Source organism: Bison bison, unplaced genomic scaffold (assembly GCF_000754665.1).
Source record: "Bison bison bison isolate TAMUID 2011002044 unplaced genomic scaffold, Bison_UMD1.0 scf7180017864190, whole genome shotgun sequence".
Lineage (NCBI taxonomy): Eukaryota > Metazoa > Chordata > Mammalia > Artiodactyla > Bovidae > Bison > Bison bison.
Genome location: NW_011494762.1, coordinates 1,244,572 through 1,266,511, shown reverse-complemented (window position 1 = coordinate 1,266,511; position 21,940 = coordinate 1,244,572). Strand labels below are relative to the sequence as shown.

At 38.7% G+C, this 21,940-nt stretch overlaps 1 protein-coding gene across 2 annotated transcripts in view; it reads left to right on the top strand.

Moving 5' to 3' along the window:
- Nucleotides 1-21,940, top strand: part of SLC25A12 (solute carrier family 25 (aspartate/glutamate carrier), member 12) — a 99,123-nt gene that overhangs the window by 71,882 nt on the left and 5,301 nt on the right. For both annotated transcript variants that reach the window (XM_010843820.1, XM_010843819.1), the window contains exons 10-15: nucleotides 966-1,047; nucleotides 2,312-2,470; nucleotides 5,443-5,495; nucleotides 5,886-5,966; nucleotides 19,717-19,857; nucleotides 21,784-21,922. In XM_010843820.1, coding sequence (XP_010842122.1) covers nucleotides 966-1,047; nucleotides 2,312-2,470; nucleotides 5,443-5,495; nucleotides 5,886-5,966; nucleotides 19,717-19,857; nucleotides 21,784-21,922 — 655 coding nt within the window. The remainder of the gene's footprint in view (nucleotides 1-965; nucleotides 1,048-2,311; nucleotides 2,471-5,442; nucleotides 5,496-5,885; nucleotides 5,967-19,716; nucleotides 19,858-21,783; nucleotides 21,923-21,940) is intronic.

The window sequence follows — 21,940 nt, the reverse complement described above, 5'->3', positions numbered from 1 at the left end:
TTTATTTTCAACACAGATTTTGTATTAGAACTACAAATATGGCTAGGACAGTGGCTCTGAACCTAACTGTACAGCAGGATGATTTGAAACCTTTTAAAAATTTACAAGCCCCAGGCCTCAAGGATATCTTCAAGTCTTTCAGGTGTTCTCTTTGCATAGGCAGAATTGAGGAATACATAGGTGTAGGAGAGCAGATGGTCAGTAGCATAGGTGAGAAGTACTATAATTATCTAGTGATAACCTCACTGGTTAAGCTTCAGAGCCAGAAGTAAGGGGGCAAAGGCTCTGAACTCTTGAAATATAGTGGCTATTAAAGTTTTTCACATTAGCCCAAAAAGACGTCTTTGACCTTGCTTATGTCTAATCCTGATAGTTCTAGTTATGTGATTTCTCCAGCCTTGATAGATGGGAGGGAAGCATCAAAATCAAACTAGGACGCTGTTGGTAAAAGAAGTTATAGCTGTCAAGCATGGGAAGATAGCACAAACAGCTGCCTTAGATCCTGGTTGCATGAATGGTCGTATGATAGTCGTATGAATATGTTGACCTTCTGTCTAATGTTGACCTTCATCTAATCTACCAGAGATGGTAGATTATGATTGGTATTCTCTGATTGAGGAAACAAGATAGTTTTTGTACATTTTAGAAAGATTTTTCAATTTTAGGTTGATTAAAGCAAAGAAGGTGTAAAGATTTTATACCTAAAATATTTATTTACCTGAAAGATTCACTTCTATAGAATGATAGTGTGTTCCCCAATAGTAGCAGATAAATGAAGCATTAATAGGCTTGTGAAAACGAGGGGGGAAAGCTACTGTATCTATTTGGCCAGATACGGTTTTTAAATGTCGATAGTAAAAGTATCTATTTCAGAATCTTAAATTAACATAGCCAAATTATAGCTTTTTTCATTTGCTGTATGCTTTTCCATTTTTTTTTTTTTAATATTTTCTTCTCCCCCACAGCAATCTCATGGTTTAGGCAGGCCTATCTGGCTCCAGATTGCCGAGTCTGCTTACAGATTCACTCTGGGCTCAGTTGCTGGAGGTGAGTGACATGTCTGTGTGCCGTTTCAAGCTTGTGTTCATGTAATATTATCTCACTAGACTGGGACAGATCAGCAAAGGTGCAGTTCATTGTTCGCAAGGGTCACGAGTTCAGGGCTTTCTGAAGTGTTCTTTATTTTTACCTATGATCAGAGGACTTGTCATAGCACAGCCACGGCCCCTCTGGCTCCAGTCTGTCTTCAGGACGAAAGCCTCTGGGGTCACGTGGACGTCTTGGCTGTGTGTGCATTCCGCTGGTTATCATGGGTAAAGCCAGTATGAAGACGTGGAGACTAAGACTGTTTTTTGGTGTTAGGAGTGAGGGAAGGTGGGAAATCAAGATTTGGGGTACAAATCCAAGACGCTTAAGAAATAAAAGAACCTCTTAAAGTGATTGACTTTTGCTTTTCTGCTGGTGTTTGGCGTCTTGCCTTTTTTTCCCCCTTTCATCTTTTGTTGGTTGAAGAATATCTAGACTTGTTAGTGATTTGCTAAAATGAACCTCCCTTCTCTGCTCTTGGGCAAAATTTAACAGGCCTTTTTTTTTTTCTGGCTTAATTCTCTCCATAGAATATGTGTAAAACCTGAAGTTGCTTTGTTGAGAAGAACCTAGTAGATGTGATTAAAATACTTACGATTTTTCAAAACAAGCCTGAACTAATGAAACTATTATTTTTTCTTTTCAGTCTCAGTTTTAGAAGTTGCAAAGCATGTTTTGGTTTTCAACAGTTGAGAAATTTAATACTCTAATTCATGTTATGAATTTTTTAGTGCCTGAGATAGTCTGAAGCATGGCCTTTAAAAAAAAAACAAAAACTGGGTTCTTAATAGCTGTAACTAAGGTCAATTTACCAAAGTGCTGTAGTAAACTAAATTGTAAATTTATAGCCACTTCTGTGTACGTATGTAGTTATTTTAAGGGGTAACTGGTATAATATATGGACACGTATTGGAACATATAAAGAAATATGTTATATATAATAGTTTAATGTTAAAGAAAATTGAGTGTTGACTAATGTTGGTGACAACTTGAAAATTCGCTACCGTTGTTCTCTGTAGCAGCTGTATTTATGGGTCCCAGTAGTTGCTAGCCTCTGATCCTTCAGCTGTGTATGAAAGAAAGAAAAACTATAGAAAGTCTCTTTTGTCAGAATAGATACTGTGTTCTATTTCCTAGTCCTCTGAGATGAGATTTGTTGTCTTTACAGATTCTCCATTTAATTGTGCTCTCTTTTAAGCCTAAAAATTGTTTGTTTTATTTGTAGCTGTGGGGGCCACCGCAGTATATCCTATAGATCTGGTGAAGACCCGCATGCAAAACCAGCGTGGCACCGGCTCTGTTGTGGGAGAGCTGATGTACAAAAACAGCTTTGACTGTTTTAAGAAAGTCTTGCGTTATGAGGGCTTCTTTGGACTCTACCGGGGTGAGTAAGTGAATCTCAGCTGCTGAAGTGAGTGAGTTTGTCTCACCACAGCAGACTTGGCCTCACTCATTATGAAAATCAGTGCATAGCCTGTTCAGTCAGACCGGGGCTGTTTTTCTTTTTATTGTCTCCTTGTTCATTTCCCCTTTTTACATTCTTGCTGGTAACTAGCTGTATTAGTCTGCAAACAAGGTCTTTATTTCTTATTTCTGCCATCCATAGCCTGCCTTTGTCCCAACATGGGTTTGTAGTCACTGTGCTCTTACCAGCTGAAGCACATACAAGGATGACAGGTAAGAAATAGAGAGCTGCTTTTCTCGGTGAATTATAAAGGAGAAATAACACCTCTTCTCTGTGAAAGAGAAGCCAAGCTGCCCCTTGAAGGTGAGTTTACTCTCTATGCACTTGTTTCAGCTGAAGTAGCGAATTTTGTTGTCTCTTCCAAGGAGACCATTCATAAGTCTTTGCCAGTGAGTCATCTGAAGTTTAAAAAAAAACAGCAAAGGAAGGCTTTTTGCTCCAAGTCTCATTCTTGCTCCATTCCTCCTCTTAGCTTAGAGGTGCTGAGTGGAAGCAGACTGTCTTTTGCAGGGAATGTGATCACCAGCTGTAAGCTGAGCACAGTGCTGTCGGCGTCAGAGGCAGCAGCCCATGCAGGATTCTCCCCACCACCGTCGGCTTTGTAGGAACTTGTTCTCTTGGGAGAGGGAGACTTTCATGTACGTGTTTTCACATTAGAATTTAGAGTTTCCTTTGGGAGGGAGATTAATTTTTTAATCCCTTTGGGCGCCACTTGGAATTCTTTGAAAAACTCTCTACATGCTCAGGTCCAGGGCATTTATGTAATTTACTGTACTTATTTGTTTGCACACACAGTCTCGTTAACCCTGAGCTCATTCTGAGCCTGAACAAAGACTGGGCCTGAACAAAGCTTTATGCTCGTGGACAGGATATGTGCAGATACTCAAGTGAAAACGTAGTTCTGATATACTTGAAGGAGCGGGTCACAGGGATGTTTGTTTTTGGCATTTTATTTAGAATAAGAGAAGAGAGTGGTTCTGGAATCAAATTAGGCTCAAATACCCTGCCCTTGAGAAGGAATGTGATGAATTTTCTTAAGATATTCAGAACTCTAGCCTGTCTTAAATTCTAGCCGTACAATGTGCGCAGAGGTGTACATTATCTAGAATGCAGATCTGTGCATGTCAGTCTTGTTTGAGACTTTATTAATCACTGCATATCTGAATTCTGTTTATGTGAAACCTGAGGGTTAATTGGTGCTAAGTGGTTTTTTCGTTTGACATCTCCAGTTGAATAAGACTCTTTCTCCCTGTTGGGTATACTTTAAAAGAGAAGGAACCTAGACATACACACTGCTCAGCTTACCTTCTCAATAGATGGATGCTTACACAAGATTTTATTTGAAAAAAAAAAAAAAAGATTTTATTTGAGAGCGATGTCATATTATTTGGGTCCAGTATAGCAAGTTGAGGGTAGGGGGTGAAGAAATTATTCGCTTCATTTAAGATGTGAGCTGATAAAATCAGTCCTTTAAATGAGAAACTCTTATATTGGGGGGAAGATTGTAGGAGTCCTGTGTATGAACACTGTGTTGAGATTGTCATATATTGTTTAGAGCTGGTCCATTATTTTGTCAGATGATTGACAAAACTGTTGACAGATTAGCCTAAATTTCTTTATAGGCAGCAATGATAAAATGACATAAACTATCAGTACTGTATTAAAATTCCATGAGCCTTACTGAGGCAAGTTGTAAAACAAATACTCATGCTGACATGGTTGTATGGGGATCAGATTAAAAGTAATAAGGCCTGATAATCATAAGAGAAAGTTAAGACTGCCATCTGCTGATTTATTCTTTTAAATCAGCTGCTACCCATTAAAGGTGTGTGCCGATTTGTGTTTGTCATTGATAATTCAGTTTGACTGACAGTAGCCTGTATATACGATTACTTGCTGGCTCTCAACTCGTAGAAAATCACTCAGCAATATCCTCAAAGTAGGCTTAAGATCAACAGTGAGCATGCAAACACATACATAATTTTCCCTTGCCTGGATAATTTAAAGGCTATAATATGTTTATTGTTAGCATCTTTAAAAACTGTATGCAAAAATGTATTTTAACGATTTGGATAATCTGTGTGCTTTAGAAAGTTGAGCCTTGTGAATAGCTACAGATGTTGAATTGTTTATATATTTTTTTCTTTTGCAGCCAGCCTGGAAATTTTAACTTTCTAAGAATAATGGTTTCCTTTATTTTAGGAGAATTCTTTTGAAATGACTTATGTTTGACATATATTAGTACATAGGCTAACAGTGGGCTGTGTTTTGCTTGTAGAGCATACCCATTAATTGATACTTTAAGCTGCATTTTTCTTTATAGTTTTGGCTTTCTTTTAAATGAGCACTAAATTCTGCATTTCTCTAAAGAGAAAATTATGGAAGTTGATTTTCTGTAACAGCCAAGCCACTGCGTGCTATTACACAGGTAGCATCATTTGTGGCAGAACCTGGTCTGCTTAACAGGATGCTTTCCAGAGCTTTTCCAGGCATACATCATTGGCTTCTCTAAAATGTCTATGTACGTTAGTATGTTGTTGGTTGTAAAGAGAGGGAATGTGGTTCTATTGTTGTTGGTAGTGTTCTGAAAGTAGAGAAGATCTATGGGCTCCATTGCTTCCTCATACTTTTTGAGAGGTGTTAGATCACTAGGCTTTAAAGGAAGCATGTTTAAGAAAAGGATTTATAGCAACAGACAGTATGACATTGTATTTGACATAAATAATTATTATATACATATGCATAGTTTTTAGGCTAATCCATTTTTTCCCATTTTCATGAAAATCCTAAGATGTTTGATGGGGAAATAATGTGGGGGAAAATGCCTTATTGGGCTTGTATGTTCATGTCTAGTACACCTATGTTGCTAACGATTCTCTCTGTTTACCTAGGTCTGATACCGCAACTTATAGGGGTTGCTCCAGAGAAGGCCATTAAACTGACTGTAAGTGACTAACTCATTGAATTTATGTCATTTGTTTAGATTATCACTAAGCCAAAAATTAAAACTGCTGCTGGGACTTCCCTGGTGGTCCAGTGGTTAAGCCCCACACTTTCATTGCAGGGCCCACAGGCTCATTCCCTGGTTGGGGAACTAAGATCCCTCATGCTGTGCGGCATGGCAAAAAATTTAAAAAACCAAACAAACCAAAACTAATGCTGCTAAGACTAGCACACTGTCGAGGCATTTGTAAAATTTTGAATTTATATGTAGACATCTGCTAATTTTAAATTTTATATGAGACAAGTATTTTGCTGACTTGGAAAACTAATAATGTACCACTAAAGGCAGTGATTGGGAGTTCTGGTTAATTAATGTTGTCTTTCTAATTAGGTTAATGATTTTGTCCGGGACAAATTTACCAGGAGAGATGGCTCCATTCCACTTTTAGCAGAAATCCTCGCTGGAGGTTGTGTAAGTATTAATAGTGTGATTTCTCACAACAAGTATGTTCCTTTAGCCTTTTTGCACACCAGATATAATACCTGAGTGACATCTCCTCGAGCTCAAGGAATTCTAAGCAGTTTTCTCGGATTGTATGATTGTTTTAAATATTTTATTGCCTAATCTAACTGGTTTTGAGGCAGAAAAGGGTATTTTTGTTAGCTCAGTCTGTTAGAAGCTCCTGAAACATTACTTTTCACACTTTTTGAAGTTCTAATTCTGTTTCTTTTTAAATACCACAGAAAACAGTGGATAGAGTTACCATTTATTTTATTTTTATTGACTGGAGTAAGTGTGAGATGACTGATTAATTGGACCCTTATATTTTAGGTGTAGGATTGAGTAAATCATTGTAGTATCAGTACAACGTCCCTTCTTTTAGGGACCAGAGCAAGCAACCATAAATATGTTGAAGCTGTTGACAGTTCTGAACACAGAGACTTTATCTTTAAAATGTGAGCATGACATTGGATTTTGTCCAATTCTCAAATCTAAGTTTGCAGCTCAGCTAATTTGTGGTGTCCCTTTCACATTTAGTAGTACCTAATTTGTTTAATCCATTTTGTCCCTGAAACCTTTAACGACTTCCATTTGACTTGGCTGACAGTCTTGGCTCAATCCTCTTCAGTTGTTTGTGGAACTGAGGTGATGAGGTCAGTGACCTTTGCGGCTTTTAATTCAGAGAAGATGCCCTGAGGGTCAGAGAGAGAGGTCACTCTGGATTCTCCTTCATGCTGTTTGTCGGCCTGGCGCATACTTAGGTCCTTACCTTTCTGCAACCACGGCTCTTACAGAGGAGGTAGCTTGGTGCACTCCCTGTGTGCTTATGTGTGTTTGCTTCTACCCCGTCACATATGCCCAAGTGCATTCTCAGAAAGAAGACTCGTGTCTCTGGGTATCTCTCTTTTTTTCACGAAGGACAAATAATAGGCATAGACTAAGACCTTTGCTAGCTCTTACTATAGTTTCTCTTCGGCTTTACTCCAATTAGATGCTACAGTTGTTTCTCTTCAAATTAAAGACCCATTGCAAATCATATTATTTTTCTCAGTGGTTTTAGTTTTAATTTGGTTAAGAAATTTCCTAACTCAGTTTTGCCACAACACATGTTATACATTTGTCAGAAATCTCTCAAGTCATGTTCTCTTGTTCCATATAGATAATTATTTGTTTCCATTTGTAATATCCAGAGGTTTTTGCCCATGAAACTGACTTGTTCCCCCATGTCTGACCTGTGACCTAAGTAGTTACATTACGGTCAGGTATTTGGTTCCTTCGTTCTTCCCAGGTAAAGACCCTGTTTCTAGGTTTGAACTTTGGGAATTTCTGTTGAAGTCTGGGGGTACCTCGAGGGTTGTATTGACACTCTACATTTCTTCTTTAATCATGACTCATTTCTGGAGGCTTTGATGGATTGTCTAGCTGGAAATTGACCGCATGAAAAATAGTTAGGTTGGGCTCTAGGCAGAATGATTTCATTGTCCGCAATTCTTCACCACAAACACTTCTGCTTCCCTCTTCCCTCTAAATCTCTTCATTCAAGGATAAAAGGAAATGTACAATTATCAAGTTTCCACTGATAAATTCAATCACACTACAGTGTAAGTGATTGGTAAAGCACAATATGCTACTTCTCCCAAAAGTCTACTTATTTCACTGGAGAATAAAGCCCTAAACAAAGAAGACGTCTCTGTTGATAGACTATCAGGCATTGTGGAATATAGGAGTAGTCTTTCTGCTGAATGAAATCTGGTAAGCAATCACCAGGTAAACACTAGGAAGAGTGGCTACCTGAGGGGTAGGTAGGTAGTAGGGTGCGTGTGTGTGTGTGTGTGTTGCTCAGTCATGTCTGATTCTTTGCAACTCCATGGACTGTAGCCTGCCAAGCTCCCTGTCCCTGTGTGTGTGTTGCTTAGTCATGTCCAACTCTTGGCAACTTTGTGGACTGTGGCCCACCAACCTCCTCTGTCCATGGAATTCTCCAGGCAAGAATACTGAAGTGAGTAGCCAGTCCCTTCTCCAGGCGATCTTCCCAGCCCAGGGATTGAACCTGGGTCTCCTCCGTTGCAGGCAGGTTCGTTACAGTCTGAGCCACCAGGGAACCCTGATCATAAAAACGTTAGGATCCTGCATATGGGTAGTGGTAGAATGTGGAGTGCCCTATGGGTGTTTGGCTAAATGCTGTCAGTGCCACCAGGCAACAGGAGTGTGGTCACTCAGTTTTAAAGATGTATTTAATGTGTTAGCCTAACGCATGTATTGACTAACGCATGTATAGGTTTTTTTCTTAGCAGAAGGGTCAGCTAGGACCAGGGCGTCAGGTTCCCTACATGTGCAAGGGAAAGTCTACTGCTCTGAAAATGACTGTGCTGTCCTTTAGGCAAAATGATGTGCACTGCCTGGATCATGCAGTAACCAAGAAATGAAACTATCTGGTCCTTAAGCATTATGTGTTTTCTTGTTTTTTGTTTTGTGATCTGTTTTTTAAAGTATATGATATTAGAAACATGCAAAAGAGAACACATTATATAGATTAAAAGTTATAATAAAATGAGCATCCATAAACCTACTACTCCAACCAAATATTGCTATTATCATTGATGCTGGTTTTTGTTTTTACTCTAGTACTGATCAGCTAGAACGCTAATGAGCAGTAGGGACTTTTCTTATTGGGTTGAACATTTTATAGGCATGGTCTCATTATCCTTTCTAATTGGAGTTGAAGAAAATAAAACCTGAGAGAAGATATAGCAATTAGTGAATGACAAAATTGACAGTCAAACCACTTTTGTCTCCAAATCTCTGTTAGTACATATTTGGTGCGCTTTCATTCTCTCTTTCTTTCATTTATTCATTCTCATTCAACAAGCTGTCAAGGCTGAGAAAGATTTAGAGTTTCCTCCTGTGCAAGGAACTAGACTTAAGATATGTTTATATCTCATAGAAAAAGGGTAGTTCTGACCATTCTCACCAGATAATCTTAAGTCTAATCATATTCCACTTTGGTAATTTGAAAGTAGAATTTATTATCATGATTTACTTCATTTTTACATGTCACCAAAGAAAATACATGCTTATGATTATAATTCATCATAATAGCTACCATTTCTTGAGCATCTTATACTAGACTGAACACTTTATAGGCATTATCTCTTTGTTATTCCCAGCTATTAATACAGTTGAAGAAACTAAAAGCTCAGTGAAATCAAGCACTTAGTTAATGGAAAAATTGAGATTCAAACCACTTCTGTCTCTGAATCTGTATTCTTTCATATTTGGTATATGTTTCTATTCATTCAGTCTTTCATTCATTCTCTCATTCGTTGAATGATTGATATGTTTAAGGAGAAGTTTTGAAATAACAGCTTTATTGAGATACAATTCATATATCATGTAATTCCCCACACATGAAGTAAACAATTCAGTAGCTTTTAGAATATTCATAGAGCTGTGCAGTTATCAGTATAGTCAATTTAGAACATTCTTATCCCCCAAAGAAACCTATGACCCTGTCTCTAATGATTCACCATTTCTGGACATCTCTTACAAATGGAATCAAACAATATGTGGCCTTTTTTTTCTGGCTCCTTTGACTCAGAGTAGTGTTTTCAAGGTTCATTCATGTTGTGGTATGTATCAGTATTTCAAGCCTTTTTATTGCTGAGTAATATTTCAGCATAATTATATACAGGTAATACCTATATATAATATATATAAGTAATACCTATAAATAATATATAAGTAATACCATATTTTGTTTATTCATTCATCAGTTGTTAAACATTTGGGTTTTTTCCACCTTTTAGCTTTATGATTAAGTGCTGCTGTGAACATTGATGTAAAGAGTTTTGTGGACATATGTTTTCATTTCTCTTGTGTACATACTTAGGAGTAGAATTGGTAGGTCATATGGTAACTCTAATTAGTATTTTGAGGACCTGTGAGACCATTTTGCAAAGTATCTGCACCATTTTGCAGTCCTCCCAGCAATGTATGAGGGTTCTTATTTTTCCACATTTTGGCCAATACTTACTATCTGTCCTTTATAGACATCCTAGTGGGTATGTGGTGGTATCTTACTGTGACCTAATGACTGACACTGTTGAGCATTTTTTCATGAATGTACTGGCATTTATATGCCTTTGGAGAGCAATCTATTCAGAATATTTGGCCATTTTTAGTTGGGTTGTTTGTCTTATTATTGAATTATAGGAGTTCTTTATATATTTAGTGTACCTTATCAGATATATGATTTCCAGATATTTTTCACTTTCTTGACTGTCCTTTTGCAGAATTGAACTTTGATTTTAATGAAGTTCAACTTACCTTTATTTTTTGTTGTTGTTTGTGCTTTTCATGTCATAGCTAAAGAAGTCATTGCCTAATCCAAGATCATAGAGATTTATACCTCTGTTTTCTCCTAGGGGTTTTATAGTTTTAGATTTTACATTTAGCTCTTTGATCTTTCACAGAAATTTTTAACCTTATTTTGCAGTATTTTGCTTTGAGCAGAGATATTACCAAATGAAGGTTTCCTTTTTTATCGTCAACATCTTGTTATATTTCCTCTTAATGTTTTTAATTACATGATCGTGTGCGTGTACATGGACACATGCACACATGCATGCACAATATTTTTTAAGCCAGGTCCAGTTTTGTTAACTCTGACTTCCTAATTGGAAATGCAAGCAGCTCTCACTGCTTTTAAGGGCAGCAGAAAATCACAGTGGAGCGTCTCACTTTGGAAATAGATATGACCTTTGGGAAAAAAATTATAAACAGAGTGTGCATTTTCATAATTTAAATCTTCATCATGAACATTAGCCAAACTTACTTTATATCTATATTAAAGTCTTCTCAAGAAACACTTACTAGTTCAGAATTTATGATTTAGGTGTGATTGCTTGTTTTTTGTTGTTGTTGTTTCTATAACTTGAATTTTAGAGTTAATAATTTCTCCACTCTTTTTTAGGTGGAGATGGGATAAGAGTGTATACATGTGTGTACAGTTACTCAGTAAATATCTGTTATGGGTGCATATGAGTAATGTATATGTAATAACAGGCTTCAAATAATTTTTCTCATTGTTCTCATAGGTAAGCCATTCTTATCAGGATGTATGTTTTTATTTTCTATAAGAAAGTCTCTCTTTATTTATGTATAAGTATATACATATTTGTATATACACACATGTCCATATCAGACATAAATATAATTGTTTAATTATGATATCTGTTGTGGAGAATAATACTATGTCAACTCAGAATTTTTCAAAGTACTTTCACCTACACTATTACCATCTCTTATAAGATGGGTAGATGAGGAACAGAAGCTCGAAAAGTCTACCTCTCACCTCAGTCACACAGCTAATATATGTTGCAGTTTTCATGTATTCCCAAGTATTTTGATTTTAAGATCATCTCCTTTTGTTCTGTGATACTATCTTAGGAAATCAAATCAAGGCCTTGTCCATTTTTCAAAATAAATCTAGATGAGTCCATTCAACTTTGTAGTGGTTTTTCTTTTTTGAAAAATATTATATGGATGTATATTACAATAATTTAACATATATCTGAATATATATGTTATTTAGATATAACAATGTACAAAAACATCTTATATGTCAGCTTAATGAGTTTTAACAATTGTATACACCCATGAAATCAGCACTCAAGAGTGAGATGAAGAACATTTCACCCCAGGAAATTAATTCATGCCTCTTTCCAGTCAGTCATGCTTCCCCTCCCCCAAGGAGCCACTGTTCTGATTTCTGTCAACAGTTTTGTTTCTTCTTGGATTTCATATCAACAGACTCATACAAAATGCTTGCTTTTATGGTTAACCTCTTTTGCTTAATAAAGTGTTTTCAAGAGTCATCCTTGTGTGGGTATCAGTATCGGTTTTTTTGTTTGTTTTAATTTTACTAAAGATTATTCCATGGTATGAATTAACTACAATTTGCTTTCCATTCTTCTATTGAAGGACATTTTGGGTTGTTTTCAGTTTTTATCTATTATAAATAAGATTGTTATAAACATTATTTAGTACCTAAGAGTAGACTAGGGTAGATGTATATTCAGTTTATTATAAAAGAAACTGCCAGTTGGTTCTTTGACGTGGATGTATCATTTTACAGTCTCATCAGCAGTGTACAAATATTCCAGTTATTCCCCATTCTCAAAATGTTTGATATTTTTAGTCTGTTTTAGTTGTTCTGGTTGATCTGAAATGATATCTTGTTGTGGTTTTAATTTGCATTTCTCTGATGCCTAGAGATATTGAGCATGCTTTCGTGTGTTTATTGGCTGTTTATCTTTTTTGGTGAATTGTCTGTTCTAGTCTTCTGGTTTTATTAGGTTACTCATTGTTACTGTTGATTTGTAGGAGTTCTGTATACATCATGGATACAGTCTGTTGTCAGATATATGTTATGAGTATTCTTCCCAGTGTGTGACTTATTTAATGGTAATGGTTTTATGAAAGAAAAGGATTATGTGAATTTCTTAGACATGTCCGTAAACCTAAGTGGGAAAAAATTTAATGTCTCTCTGAGTCAACAGAGAAGTCCCTTGAAAAGTCTAAAGGGACTGACCTATATTTATTTTCTAACGATCTCTCTGGTTAAGTATCTGTTTTTATGTTGTTAAACTCTAGCCAGAGCACTTAGGAGCTGCCCTGGTAGCTCAGCTGATAAAGAATCTGCCTGCAGTGCAGGAGACCCTGGATCGATTCCTGGATCAGGAAGATCCCCTGGAGAAGGGATAGGCTACCCCCTCCAGTACTCTTGGGCTTCCCTGGTGGCTCAGACAGTAAAGAATCTGCCTGCAATGCGAGAGACCTGGGTTCAATCCCAGGTTTGGGAAGATCTCCTGGAGGAGGGCATGGTAACCCACTTCAGTATTCTTTTTTTTTTTAATTTTATTTTATTTTTAAACTTTACATAATTGTATTAGTTTTGCCAAATATCAAAATGAATCCGCCACAGGTATATATTCTTGCCTGGAGCATCCCCATGGACAGAGGAGCCTGGGAGGCTGCAGTCAATGGAGTCGCAAAGAGTCAGACACGACTGAGCCACTAAGCACAGCACAGAGCACTTAACTAACTGATCACATTTACCTCTTCCAGGTAAACGATCACATTTACCTGGCCCCAGTATGCTGCAGGTGTTTTCACAGCCCTGTATGAGCACACGTCCTGGAGAACACATCCCTTCCCTTGTGTCTTGCTCTCAGTCGGTGTGGTGCTGTCACCTTGGTTACTGCACAGGAGCTATGTGAGGTAGATAAGGTAGCTGGTGGAATCTCTATTGTCATATTAGGAAGCCAAGGAATGAAAAGGTTATGACCTATCTACGGTTACAGAGCTAACAACCATATAGGTTGACAGCTTTCCAAACCCGGAATCTGTGTTCTTTTTTCTCCCTTTGGCCTATGTGTGCGCCTGGGCTCACACACCACCATATCCATGCCCATATAGGTGTAGCAAGAGGCCCACTTGTTAGTTGGAGCATTTACTAATCCTGGGAGCCCGAAGTGGTAGCTCACTAGCTCCCCAAGCCATGTCTTTCTCAACAAGCTGAGCTTGCAGATCTCTATAAAGAGCTGTTGGGAAATGGTCCCTTCAGCTCCCATCCCCAGGAACCAGTGTGGTCTCAACTTTATGCTTGCATCCTTACATGAACACACACACATATGCACACATATTAAAAGTCCACATATATTATGTCAGTATGTGTAATTTAATCTGTTTTTATCTCTGAACACCCTGGCATTTATCATCACTCCTTTTAAACTATGACTGTCTTGGACTATTTTAGAGCGAACCATAGTGTTTCCCGTTGCTTTATAAAATAAGAATGCTTTGTTGATGGCATTGTGAGCCAGAGCCACTGTCTCTCTTCATCCTGCTTGAGTCAAAGTGACAACTAATTCTATGACTCTTACTTGTTTTTCTGGCAGTTTTAAATGCATATATTTTGTACATCTGTTCAAGGAGCTGATATGGCCTTAAATTGAAGTTAGATTTTCATTTGTCTCTGTAAGGGAAGACTTTATAAAATGAATTGTTTGGATTGGACATTTGGCAGTTGGAGGGAAATAGTTTCAAACTATAAGAGACAACAGATCAAAGAGGGAAGTAAACAGGGGACTTGGTGCACGGGGGTGGAGGGGTGGGGGTGGGGGTCATGCAGCCAGTGGCTGGATCCCCAGCGTCTTTGTGGTCTTTGCCCCTGGGTAGGATTATGCAGGCAGGTCGAACAGGCCCAGTCCTGTGTGCAGCCCCTTGGTCTCAGGAACATCAAAGGTGAGTGGTGACATCTCAGCATTACATCCTTTTCTCCTAACTTTTGCTGTCAGCTTTGTCTGTTATTCGCTCAGTCATGTCCAACTCTTTGCGACCCCGTGGACTGTAGCCTGCCAGGCTCCTCTGTCCATGGAATTCTCCAGGCCAGAATACTGAAGTGGCTTGCCATTCCTTTCTCCAGGGGATCTTCCTTACCCAGGGATCGAACCTGGGTCTCCTGCATTACAGACAGATTCTTTACTGTCACCAGGGAAGTCACTAAAGCTTTAATAACTAAAGTTGTCAGCTTTAGTTGGTTTATTTTCCCATTAAAAAATTCTGCAACATAAGATGATACGGCGGCTTTTCCATTCTCTCTTTTCTGTTGGATGTGGGTAAGCCTCATTCAAAATGAGATTTGTTCTGTCTTGTTGTGTCATTTGTAATTCAGTTCTGAACAAAGAAATGACAACTTAATACTGAAAAATGGGAGCATCTAAGTCAGTTTTAGCATTAATGCTTGCATTTCTTTAAAACAATAATAAGTTTGAAAGGGAAGTTTAGCAGTTAGAGGTTAGAAATTAATTTTGGTGATTTGATGAGTGAAAAAGTTCACCAAAGGTATTACTGTATGAAATGGTATGCTAGTTAACACAAGTACAAGGTAGGAAGGTAGGAAGACATCAAATTACACAGTGTTCATTTAAGCCTACGTAGCTATGTATCATCATGTTTTAACCTGAAGTTTTATTTATCTCAATGTCTATTATTTCAGATCACTAGCTTTACTTAGTTTGATTTTTTTTGATGTCCGTATATGCATAGGTAGATAAGCCTATTAAAAATTTTGGATCCACAGATAACTAGGGCTAACTAGTTTTTTCAAATGCATTTAAAGTATATGAATTCCCAAGTTTACTGTGGGGAAGCATGTATGAGAGAGGACCTGGTCTGTAAAAAGAGCCATTGTTTCTAAGACCAGTTCTGTTTCTTATTTCTGGTGGCGGGGGTGGGGGTTGTTTTTTGTTTTTGAGTAGTTAGTACACTCATTTGATTCAGAATTTAAAAGATATAATGGCATATGCTTTGCAGATTCTTTCTCCTAGCTATTTACTTCTCCTCCCGGGGATGCAACCAATGTTTTCATCTCTAAGCTATTCTGCTTTTGATAAACTTAACTAAATTTTGACATATTTATGATAAATGGGTGCCTAGTGTTTTATGTTCTGTTTATGTCACTTAGCATGATTTTATTACCTAATATTATAGACTGAATAAGAGCATAGAATTATTTGTGCTTAAATATTTACTTATTGGTCATTTTAATTTTTTTGTTTAATTTTGTTGCTTTTAAAAATAGCAAATGTCAGCCTACTTGTAAAAATACAGATACTTTTTTAATTGAAAAGTTACTATATTTTTATTTCACACTTTAACACATCTGAAATTCTGTATATTCAGTGATGATACTTACTGTAAGTAGTGTTTTTTCCCCTGTGAATATGTTATTAAATTCATGATATCAGAATCAGTAGAGTCTTAAAATAGAGGAGAAATGATGTTTTCCTCATGTGTTTGTTTCTCAGAGGGCAAACAGTTAAGGATGTGATAACATCATAATCTTGTTCTTTGTCATTACATTTGTTATCAGAGTAATTGAATTAGTTGCAGATTTTATTCCCCCTTCTCCCTGTTCCCAGTTTAATATGTATGAGAGTGGTTAACCTCAGAGCTTAAAAAAGGACAGTGTATATTTGCCTTGTGTGTTTTCCTTTAAGTGTTATAACATATCCAAAGTTTTAGACAAATTAGATAGCAATCTTTATTATTCAGTGTTTCTATGTTATTGAACTCAGGCTTGGCTGCTTGCAGCCTGAAAGCCAGTACTTAAGTGAGTGTTGGTTAGAAAAGGAAAGGTTGCTTAATTCAGGAGGCCAGCAATCTGGGCAGAAGGCAGACTCGTGTCCAAAAACCAACTTCAAAGATTCTGCTCAACTGTGAATGTTTTTAAAGGGAGAATCATTTGGGGAGGGGGATCAGTCTTCATTGTCTTCCACCGTGTACAGAGTCAGTGGTGAGGGAACAGGGCAGGGCTCCTGCAGTCTTGTACTAAGCCTGAAGTCCACCTGCGTGGGGGCCTCCGTTCCTATAGAAGTCAAAGGTACTTTGTTATGTATATTTCTTGGGGAGGAACCAGAACCCTGCCTCCTGGCTGCATTGATGTTACTTGTGTCTCTGGGCTTCTGCTCCCTCCCTTTCCTGAAAAGCAACTCTTTGAATCTGTCCTTTGGAACTCAGGGAAGGTCAGGGAGGCTGAAGGAGACCTATTTCCTACAAACTAGAAATGGGAGACAGAAAGGATCCCACAGGGTCTCGTTCCGTTTCATCTGGATATTGTCTATATATTCCTAGGTCTGTTATAAAGTTCTTAAAAATGATTATTTTTAAAGAATATATAGATCATGAAGTTGGTAGAAGTTTTCTCCTTCAGCCATAGTGGAGTACATACATAGGTGTGAAACACACACACAGGTGTGTGCCTTGCCTATAGTGTCATTTCATTGTTTACACATTCACTTGTTATGTTTCATGTATTTTACATATATATGAACATAAATATATATATGTTTAGTTTTGTGATTGTGTCCAGTGTGTTGATGGGACTTAGTATATGTTGGTATTGTTGTTCAGTTGCTCAGTCGTGTCTAACTTTGTGACGCCACGGAGTGCAGTATGCCAGGCTTCCCCGTCCTTTACTATCTCCCTGAGTTTGTTCAAACTCATGTTCTTTGAGTCGGTGATGCCATCCGACCAGCTCATCCTCTGTCGCCCCCTTCTCCTCCTGCCTTCAGTTTTTTCCAGCATCAGGGTCTTTTCCGGTGAGTCATGTCTTCGCGTCAGGTGGCCAAAGTATTAGAGCTTCAGCTTCAGCATCAGTCCTTCCAATGAATATTCAGGGTTGGTTTCCTTTAGGATTGACTGGTTTGATCTCCTTGCTGTCCAAAGAACTCTCAAATCTTCTCCAGCACCACACTTCGAAATTATCAATTCTTTCTAACTGATGAAAGAAAGCTGAAAGAAAAGCCTCTTTTATGGTCCGCCTCTCACATCTGTTCAGGACTACTGGAAGAAGCCTAGCTCTGACTATATGCCCTTTTTGTATATGCAGTGCGAGTGCTGAGTAACAGATCTTAAAGGGTGTAATGGTTAACGTGTTTGTGTTTTCCTTCTTTTAGTTGTACTGTTTTAATTGAAAGCCTATTACATGTACACGTAGGAAGAAATTTGGAGAGTTGTTAACTACAAACTTCACTAAACTGACAGTTATTTCCAGAAGGGTCTGTGAGAGACAGAAGAGGAGGAAGCTGTGTCTGTGTGGTTGGGGGCACAGTGCTATTTGGAGTATTCCTACTCTGCAGGATGTGATAATTTACTAATGATTAAAAACATGAAAGAACTTTGTATTTATTTAAACATAATGTCCACATTTAATGAGTAGAACCCAGGGGTTGACATCATCTGGTAGTGGTGAATTTGGGGGATTATAATAACATTTTATGCTTTTTTTTTTTTTTTAATCTGCTTTAGTTTAGAACATAAAGCGCATTTTCCCAGAGATAGTCTTTGCAACCATTATTTAAACAAGAGGTTTCAAGGAAGTAGTAAACTTTTATAATTGGTTTGGCCTTTAATACTAGCTACAGGAGCAATTACTTGGATTATCATTTTAACATAATTTTTCACCCAGCAATCCTTTTCAAAGTATTGTCTCCTTAGATTGAAACATTGAAATACTTTCTCTTGCCTGCAGTGCAACAGATTAAGAGGCAGAAGCAGGGACAAATCAACATATAAAATTGGATCAGGCGTCACTCAGGAACCTTTGTGCCAGTGGTCTGGGTTGTGTAGATTTGGGAGTTGCAGGAAATCCAGAGAGAGACAGCAGATTGCTGCACCCTCAGTGCTCAGTGGACGAAAAGAGGATGAGGGCCCTGAGGACTCCAGGGCAGTCAGCTTCCCACCAGGAGGAAAGGGATCTTGAGTCGGTGTTGGCAGTTGTGGATATTGATAGGAATGAGGGATCCGGGTGAGAACAGGAGTGTTTTGTCGGTTTATAGCCCCTGGTCAGTTAGGAGAATGGTCTGGGACTTTTTGCTGCCCCTTGGAAAGGGGGTCTGGAGGGCTGTGGGTTTCAGAAAAATGAACAGGGATATGGGTGAAGGTAGAGTATTGAAGTGGCATTGCATGTGGCTTGTGGGTTTTATGGGTGTTGTTTACAGTCCTTCTATACCTGTGGGATTCCAGTGCCCCATGAGGCACCTGTTTCCTGTTTCACATATGACGTGTTATTACAGAGAAGTTAGGATTATGTAATGTAATTATGATTATATGAGTGTGGTTCTGATTATATAATTAAACAGCTACACTTAAGATGACAATGTGCAAATGAGATTTTTTTCACTTCATGAATGGAAATGTATATATATTTATGTTTTTAAATTTTTATTTATTTTTATGTATCCATATGTGTACACATACACACTTTTTTTTTTCCTTATGGAAACCAAAAAAAGAGTTGGTAGCAGTTTTGTTAAACATTCTCTCCTCACCGCCCCAACAGATTTCCAGTGCAGATACACTTTCATTATCTAAATTTAAATATCCCTATGGTCGCTCACCATGGATGAGTGTGGAGTGTGGCTTTGGTTTGCCCTCTCTTGTACTTGTGATAGCTAGATGCTCCATTTCCCATCTCTGTCTTGAACAGTGTTTCTAGTTTGGTCTTGAAATGATACTGCAATTGTCCTTCCAAATTATGTTCTTTTGTGTGGATGTAGTTGCAGAGTTTTGTTCAGGATAATACATTTTAGAATTTGAACCAGAGGAGACTTTCCACCTTTGACTAGCTTGGGGCAAAAACACCTCTGTGTTAATTGTTCTACACTCCAAGAAAGTGGCAGCAAGTGGTTGAGCTAAGGAGACTGCTTGCTTTTAAGAAGAGCAAAGAAGCTATGTAGATCCGAATTTTAGCTCCAGCTTGGTAGAAGCTACCAGTCAATCTCCTACCATCTCTTTCCCTTTCATTGGAGCACCAGCTGCCACATCTGGCTTCACTTTTGTTTTCCAAATGAGTTTATTAGTTTTGCCATTTTGGATATGGCTGGGTTGACCCAGGAAAGACTGGTCTGGGAAACACTCCTGACATTTCAAATAGAAGCAAAACTAGACATAAGTTGATTTGAGACAGAGTTTGGGGCCATCCCTGTGAGCCCTTCCAGCATCAGCCAAAGCATCGGACTCTCATTCCCCTCCCCGCAAAGGGGGAGGAGTAAAGGGGTACAGTGTGAAGGTCCCCAGATTTTTTTTGGCTGTACTCTGGGTCAGTCGGGCTCTGATATGGAAATCTGCTCTGTCTCTCCTTTCTTGCCTGCAGGCTGGCGGCTCTCAGGTCATCTTTACTAATCCTCTGGAGATAGTAAAGATTCGCCTACAGGTAGCTGGAGAGATCACCACAGGACCCAGGGTCAGTGCCCTGAATGTGCTCCGGGACCTGGGACTCTTTGGTCTGTATAAGGTGGGTAGATTCCCTTGGGTTATCTCAATAGAGAGGTTGTAGTGTACTCCATAAAAATGTGAAAAAATGTCAAAACCAGACTTCTTCCCCATAAATGGAAAAACAATCTTGTCCAGCAGGGTAGTTCCTAGCGTAGAAAATCAAAACAAAAAGAAAAAATCAGGACACTTCTGTTAGAGGCAGTGGGATGCACAACCACACCATCTTCAGGCTTTTATGAAGCTGCCAGCAGGGAGGCCAGCGCCACAGACCCGCTGGCTTCAGGCTCACAGCCTTTTATTTACCGGTGGATATGGGAAAAGTTTCTTTGGTGTTCTTTTGGGGCTGTTTTAAGGACTGACTTCAAAATAGTCTTATGTTTATTTTGAGTCTGAGCTCTCTCTATTGTTATCTTCCCAGTAGGAGCTTGTCTTTGTCTTAATAATTTGACCACAGTGAAACAGTAGTAGAGTTTGGTAGGATTCAAGTCTTTAAGAAGTTAAGTGGTGGGATTTGTCAATAATGAATTGCATTTTAAAAAAGCAAAACAAAAGCAAACCAGAGTGTACTGTACTTTAGCAAAATGCCAGTCAACAGATTCCTTCCCTGCAGGTATGCTTACTCCCATCATTACAGATCAGATGTAATGGAGCAGAAGCTATTATTTTTCTTAAACAAGGAAGAGTATTTCTTTCTCTTCTTTTGCCTGGTGTAAGGGGAGGGATACAAAAATTTAGCTTTTATAGACAACTGTGTTTCCACAGCGTCTGATTTATTTATAGATCCATCACTGTAGAAATGTATAAATTGGCTTCTGTAGCTGCAAATTGGAAATTAGAAATTCTCTCGATTAGAATCACAGCTACACAGCTCTTAGGAGTCCAGTAAACTAATGATGCCTGTCCTGAGAATTTGGTACATACTTTCCCTTCTACCCCCACCTGCCATCCTTTTTAGAATTCCCTTTGAAAACTGACTTAGCATCTCTCAGAGAGTCCCAGGAATTTTTTTTTTCTTTAATGTTTGAGTTTGTCTTTTAAAAACAGAGCCATCCGGAAAACAAGTACCAAAGATGGAGTATTTCCCTGGCCGGCTAAAGCCTGAGCAGTAGGCTAGCGTGGGCTGAGGAAGGGGCAGTGTCAGTCACCAAGACAAGCTGTCTGACTGGATTTCTACTCTCAGGGAAACTTCCTGTTAAAATATTTTGTCTGGGTTTCCGTGTCCTCTGCCATTTAGGACAATGGCAAGTGAGGAGGGAAGTTTGGTGCTTTCTTTTTCCCCTTCCCTAAAAGGTTTTAGTTGTTCAGTTGTGTCTGACTCCTTGTGACCTCATGGACTTCTGTCCATGGGATTCTTCAGGCAAGAATACTGGAGTGGGTAGCCATTCCCTTCTCCAGGGCGTCTTCCTGGCCCAGGGATCAAACCCAAGTCTCCTGCATTGGGGGCAGATTCAAGGAAGCTTCCCTTCCTTATCCATGGCTCCTACCCATAGCTTCTTACCTGGTACTTCAGGGGCTCTAAGCTGGGTGGATTGAGTTGGTAATTTGTTAGTTTGAGGAGCTGCCTTTGTTGGTTGCTTTGAAATCAAGCTATCAAGTCTGTTCCCAGCCACACCCCATCCCCTGGCACTCACCAAGGCGACCCAGAAGGTCTGAACATTGAATTTTTATTAACCTTAAAATATGAATCCATACTGGAAATGCCAGAAAATTCTTAGTTGTCAGAATACCATCGTTAACTGACTCTAGGACTCCCAGATTCACCAGACTTTCTCAAACTTTGAGCCCCGTCTCGAGTTCCCGGTGCCTGACTTGTTATCCTGTCTCTCTTCCATGTCAGTCTCAATGCTGTCTGAGGGACATTTCAGGCTTGTCAGCCTGGATCCCTCGTGGTCATTCACACCTTGTTTATACAACTGTTTTGCACTATTTCCTCACTCTGTGACAGGGTGCCAAAGCGTGTTTCCTCCGAGACATTCCCTTCTCTGCAATTTATTTTCCTGTTTATGCTCACTGCAAACTACTTCTGGCTGATGAAAACGGACACGTGGGAGGCATAAATCTCCTTGCAGCTGGAGCCATGGCAGGTAACTTTTTTTTTTTTT